Source organism: Lolium rigidum, chromosome 6 (assembly GCF_022539505.1).
Source record: "Lolium rigidum isolate FL_2022 chromosome 6, APGP_CSIRO_Lrig_0.1, whole genome shotgun sequence".
Lineage (NCBI taxonomy): Eukaryota > Viridiplantae > Streptophyta > Magnoliopsida > Poales > Poaceae > Lolium > Lolium rigidum.
The window spans coordinates 180,984,472-180,990,824 of NC_061513.1; the positions used below are offsets into that span (position 1 = coordinate 180,984,472).

Here is a 6,353-nt window from a genome sequence, read left to right on the forward strand (position 1 = left end):
TGGAACGGGAGGTGGACGTCGTCTTCATCAACAACCGAACGTGTGACCGAGTACGGAGGTGCCGCCCGTTTGTGGCACCGGAACCGATCGTGATCAAGATCTTCTACGCGCTTTTGCAAGCGGCAAGTGAACGTCTACCGCAGCAACAAGAGCCTCATCTTGTAGGCTTTGGAATCTCTTCAAGGGTGAGACTCGATACCCCTCGTTGCTACCGTCTTCTAGATTGCATCTTGGCTTGGATTGCGTGTTCGCGGTAGGAAAATTTTTGTTTTCTATGCAACGTTATCCTACAATATCTCCAACACCTTCTTCCGCCCCTTCGGTGCCATCGCTGTCGGCTTTGCGTGGTCGAGAACACGGAAGACAACCTCCGATCGATTTGGTGTCGTGGAAATTTTGCGATCCAAGTCTCCTTTGGTTTGGGGATTAAAAGGCCCCTCCGTCGCCTCTCCTACTTCGTGTTGGGGATGGACTCCCCACACTCCTTCCTTCTCCGCGTGTCGCGTGACACGCCTGGTCTGTCGTAGCGCCCTCCGGCGATCCGCTGGACTCTCGTAAGGTGGCGGCGGAAGCGGTAGGGCAAAATCTCCCACGTCGCCAGAGCCTTACCTAAACAGAGTTGACTTTTTTGGTCTTTTCCGTACTGTTTCCTCGAGAAATTCTGATAATTGCTGAACAGTTTAGCATTTCCTAAACCATTTAGGTACTGTAGAAGAGCTAATTTCTTCTCTTCAATAGTTTCTTGATACGTATCCTATTTATTTTCCTGCTTGGTGTTACCTTAGATTACTTCCTTTCCTTTTAACAAGAAGTGCTACCGGTTACCAGTGGTAGGTGTGATTCCTTTAGTTTTTTTTTTTTTTTTGCTCCCCGTTAGTGTTCTAGAAATATCTAGCGGGTAGGCCCCATGTACTGTGGCTTGGTCTGATCTTTGTCTTACCCTTGCACCGTTTTGACCGAATAATCCAGAAGGCTCTCAACGCCCCTCGATTTCTTTCTCCCACAGTCAGAACGCAATTCCTATTGAATCCTAGCCGAGCACATCGACGGAAGAGGCGGTGGCGGCCGCGGCCTCAGCGCCGCCCACCCCTCGATTTACGCTGGGAAAGCAGTCTTCTATGGCGTCTGACCACAGCAGCGGAGGCGGAGCACGGAGGGATCGGAAGAAGCTGCCAGCATCGCGAATTTCCAGATGATGTATATGAGGGCAACGGGAAGGGGATACACGAGGTCTTCGACACCAGCGCTGACCCCAACTTGCGCGAGTTAGACGGTCGCACGGGGATGCATATCCCCCTGTGTCCTGTGAGGAGCACGCACTGGTCATACAGCTGCTCCTCGAGCGGGCAGAGTGTTGGCCGTCAAGGTTCTTCTGCAGTTGCCCCTTTACACACGCGTCCCGCTGCTGCTTCTCTTCCTGTACGCGTGCATAACTGATTTTTTCTTTGTATCCTTGTGCCTGTTGCTACCTGTTATCTATGATTGTCGCTGCTGCAGCCCCTCTCTCTACTATTGCTCCTCGTGCCAGATGTTGCTCCGTCCTCTCCCCTGGTGAGTATGCCCGTACAGATCCTCTATCTTTCTGTATCTACTTGTGTGTGAGCTAATGCCTTCTACCTGTTCGAGTTTATGATCATAAGAAATAAAACTATTTGTTTCAAGTTTTTTTTTGTGGGATTCAGAGCACATTGGTAATATAATGCGAGTACGACTGGTTCGAGATTTTGTGTTAATTTTGATTTGGTGACTTTCGTCTTGCTGTATGGTTCGGTGCAGATACCGTGGTGTGGTGCTGATGCACAATTGGGGATTTATGTTATTTGGTTTTTCTATCTTTGTTGGTTACTTTAGTTGATATGGATAAATCTGAATATGAGTACATATTTGTACGTAATTAAAAGGCAGAATAACCAGGTGAATTGAAAATTGTTGTTTCTGTAGTCCACAACTCCACATGCATTATCTGTTACGTTCCTAGAGGCTAAAATTTTGTACACTTGCAGTTAGTTTTTGTTTGAACATGGTGCCCTTTTGTGCAGGATTTTCTGTTCAGTCATTTTCTTACAGACGAGAGCTAATTTCCAATGCTTTAACGACATCATTGTTGAAGTTCAGTCTATTGTGATTTTTGTTGTATAATGGAGTACCTGCTATATTTTCTTTTAACAAAACAATACTTGGTTTATGCATGTATCACTCAATCTGTTCTAATAAACATACATCATCATGTTCCTGCTTCTCTAGATGATTTGGAGTCTATCGGAGTATATGAGAAATAGGAGAAGAAACCATTCACAAATCTATCCTATAGGAGCGTCAAGCTCTCTTTTATTTTGCAGTGCGATATGCAGCTGCCAGGAGATGTCTCTTGTGGCATAATAGATGATTAGGACAATAAAATCATTTGAATTGTGATTTTTTTTCAGGTTTATACTCTGATTGTGAATCCATAGGCACCTTTGTGGAGGTTATGGCAGCAGATGTAAGATTCGCATTCTGTTCGATTTGCTTATATAGGGCAATGAGGACTCACGATCAAAACAACATTTTATGCTTGATTCTAAATAAAATTTTCAGTTGCCCAATGGAATACAATTAGTATTCAGTTCAGTAGTTCAGTTGTTCCTTCCATGAAACTTAATACAATTACTAAATGTCTTGTCAGAAAAATGATTTTTTTTTCTATTTAGACGGCAGTAGTTGGTGTAAGGATTAGTTTCTTTTCTCCTCTTCCATGTTACTATATTAGGAACTAGGAAGGAACGCCTTCCCCTCCATACCACTATCCACACAACAGCCATTGGCTTCGGCCTGTGTCTTTCCGAATCACCATTGTCATTCCAGTTCTGCACCTAATTCCATTTTCTCCTCGACGCTTTATAGCCTTCCCAATCTGCCGCGTCCAGCAACGGCCTTGGTCGTCCTCTCATGGTCTCGTGCCGTCCTCTTTGTTGAGTTTCTATAGGACGATGTTAAGTATTTCTTGCAGATAGATCAATTAAAATAATTGCTTGCAGCTTGGCTATTTATGACTATCCATACTGTAGATTGGTTCTTAATAATTTTGGAGTTGCTATGATGATTTTAACTTCTCACTGTACCTGATTCCAATGTTGGAAGCCTTGCAGCCATCTTCACCATAAGAGATTCCCCCTTTTTTTATTTTTTCCCTATTTGTTATCTCATACTCCGTGTTGATTATCTACAGATGGATCTTGTGATGATAAATCGTATGACGGAATGCATGCAACCTCAAACTGTGGAAGATGTGGTCTGTTGGCCTAAATTTCAGGTAACTCACGCTCATCTACTAATGTTCTAACAATGAATCAAATGATTGCTGCTATTTTTCCTTGATTATTTTTGCTCATTCATGGCAGAACAATGCTCATTTTGAAAAACAGGTACATTAAAGCCTGTGTAACTGAACTGGAGAGAACCATGTCCTTATAACGGTACAACAACTATGCCATGTACAGGGATATTATCTACTGTCAAAAAAATCTAGCTATAATAGATCTTGATGTCAATTCAGCTTTTGTTTGACACCCTGTACATGCCGAGTCCATGTTCCTTAGGGAAATATAAATGAACTAAATTGGGTAGCCCAAAATTAGTTTAGCCTCAGATTCCGAGAACAAGAAGGTTGGTTAGGTTAGAGATCAAGGTTCTTATGAACATAATATATTCATATGAAGTCGTCGCTGCAAACTATTACACAGAATTTTATTTATTGGTTGTAGCTTTCCTATGCATCTAGGAGGAGACCGGTGAGGCGGAATTAGAGCCCGAACTGCACAAGGTTTCGGGACATCTTTTCATTGAGGTTAAGGTCAATATACATTTTTAGCTATTTTGTGAATATTTGGTACACCGCTAATCGTATTTTTTTTACTTCCTAACTCAGTTATTACTTTTGATGAAGGACGAAAGCTGAAAAGGAGCTCATATTAATATCGTTCCAAATTAAATTCCTTTGATGTATGTGTTGTTTAAAAAATTGTTATTCTCATCATTGATATCATATCCAAGTATGCATTACTGTCTGTTCCAAGGTGGGACATGCTTGTGACAGGCTACGTGCCTGCCAATTCCAGATAAGTATTGACTAGCAATGTATGGGCGCGGCGGCACGCCGCGCCGACTATGTAATACGATGGTTCTAATATTTTTAAGACCATACTTGGATATTTCTTTGTTAAAAAATAAGCTCTAAGATAGTTGGTGATGAAATCTGATACATCATAAACTGAAATTATGTGCATAAAAGGTTGATCTTAAGGATCAAGTAAATTAGCGAGCAGAATTCCAACTGGTTAGAGATAACAAGAGTATGACAACAACTGATACAAAAGGTAATTAGAAAAAGATGATTCCGCAACTTTCTATGCCTATGGCATCTGAGAAGCTAATAGACTGAAATGAGAGCTAGCTTTTAACTTGTGGTTTAGCACTCTTTTCATCATGGTTTTGTACGCTCGGTCATCTTCTCTTGAGGTTTTCTAAAACATGCCTTCTTTAAATACAACCCTATTTGTTGTATACCACAACTTACTCTAGACGCTGTTGCAAAACATGAACGTTTTTTGTTGTCACACCAGTAACTTGACTGGGTATTCATTCTCACATCCCCTCTAGTTTGGATTGAACTCCAAAATAGGAATTGTTACTGGCAACCATTCCTTGCATTCAAATGTAAATATTATTACCCATGAGTGCAAAAGGCAAAACTTCCGAGCATAGCTTATTATAAGTCACAGCAACACAAAAAATAATCATATCTAAAAGATATGATGCCTCCTAGCATGCTCTCTTTCCACACATGTATAACTGATAACTATGATTATTTAGTATCAATACAACATGTTACACACCCTGTCAGCTCTATGTAACAAAGGATACAAAATATAAGAATACAACGATGATGTGAAAGCCTGAGCAAAGCAAAAACATTGACGCCCCACTTTTCACCCTTGAAATTACTCATAGAAAAAGGAACATGAGAAAAACCAATACACTGAATAAAAGCACACTTCTCACATATTAATAGAATGATCCATAGTTTAAAACTGCTCATGTTCTTAACATAAAGGCATACCTCTAGGCATGCATGACTTTATAATTCACCTGAAGCCACCATGCAAAATGAAAGACAGAGTATAGTATTTACTACTTACTGGTAGTAAAATAGAATAGAAGACCATATACAGCAAAAAACTGAAAATAATCATGAGTGAAGAAACTCAACAAAATGATCAAAATTAATAGTCCATTCATGGAAAAAAAATACTTAGGACAGTAAAAAAGAAGTGCCGCGGCAAGAAGTATCAACTCTCAAATTCCTAAGTGGCATAAGTTTCTAAGTATTTCATAAGCACATAGACCATAACATGTGGTTCTCCGGAAATGAACATCTAATAGAAAATACGATATTTGCAAATGTTAGGAACTTGTTTTATCATGGAATGGATGGTGTATTATTATATTTTGTCAGTAAATAATGCAGAGCATTATAGAAAGGGCACACCAATTCAGTTAAACGGATAGAAATTAAATCCCTGAACCCAACAATAAAACCTCAACTACAATCTAGTTGTTTTGCAGCACCATATCGGTACATCGATCTAGAAAAGTAATAATGCTATCAACTATCACTGAATTATCAGTTCCTGATACCCAAACTTGCCAATATATATTGCACATGTACAGTGCAAACACCTAGCTTCAGATGATTTCTATTTTTTTGCCAAACAGATATACTACCACTTTCAAAGAGAGGTATACGGTGGTCATAGATTTCGTGTATGTCAACTCAGACCCAACGTTTATCGTTGTTTAATGCTTAGCGATGTGCAGTAACTCTATGCACTCGCCGTTAAAATTTCAGGTTTATATCCACAACTCGAAGGCAGCACAACCGAACAGAAAATAAACAATCAGGTCTTCCTTATAGCTCAACTGCTTGTCTCTATAGGTCCTAGTCGGTAAGATTTATACGTAAGATTTGTTGCTAGTATTTTAGACTAAATCAGCAGCGGCCAAGAAAATAAAAGAAACAGAGGATGAGCAGCAAAAGAAGAGCAGGTCCATGGTGGTTGGCCGACCCGAGGAGGAGGCTCCTTTCCTCGTCCCCCGAGGAGGGTGGGTCGGAAGAATTTAAGCCGAGGAGGCCCACCCGAGCGCTTCCATCTCCATCGCAACACTGCCCTAGAGCAGCACTTCCCCATAGTTCCTCTACACGGGCACACTCCACAGCCCGGAGACCACCATGACTATGAGCAGTGCTCCAAGCCCCTTCCTGGCCCATGACACCTGCGGCACATCGACAACCGTCAGTATGATGTCCTCCTGAG

General features: G+C 41.2%; 1 protein-coding gene across 4 annotated transcripts; it reads left to right on the forward strand.

Annotated features, from left to right (window-relative positions):
- Positions 1-1,258: 1,258 nt before the first annotated feature.
- Positions 1,259-3,775, forward strand: LOC124667891. Of its 4 annotated transcripts, none has more exons than XM_047205126.1 (6): positions 1,259-1,366; positions 1,498-1,551; positions 2,427-2,482; positions 3,209-3,292; positions 3,405-3,455; positions 3,744-3,775. In XM_047205126.1, the coding sequence occupies exons 1-5, from the start codon at positions 1,285-1,287 to the stop codon at positions 3,411-3,413; spliced, it is 285 nt and encodes a 94-aa protein (XP_047061082.1). In that variant the 5' UTR covers positions 1,259-1,284; the 3' UTR covers positions 3,414-3,455; positions 3,744-3,775. The 4 variants fall into 4 exon arrangements, with proteins under 4 accessions (XP_047061082.1, XP_047061083.1, XP_047061080.1 ...); XM_047205127.1 differs by having other exon boundaries at positions 3,761-3,771; XM_047205124.1 differs by lacking the exon at positions 3,744-3,775 and having other exon boundaries at positions 3,381-3,492.
- Positions 3,776-6,353: the final 2,578 nt, after the last annotated feature.

Coding starts and splice junctions, on each gene's coding strand:
- LOC124667891 (XM_047205124.1), top strand. CDS start 1,285: ATGCATATCCCCCTGTGTCCTGTGAGGAGCACGCACTGGTCATACAGC. Junction 1,367..1,497: donor GCAGAGTGTTGGCCGTCAAG/GTTCTTCTGCAG, acceptor TCGCTGCTGCAG/CCCCTCTCTCTACTATTGCT. Junction 1,552..2,426: donor TTGCTCCGTCCTCTCCCCTG/GTGAGTATGCCC, acceptor ATTTTTTTTCAG/GTTTATACTCTGATTGTGAA.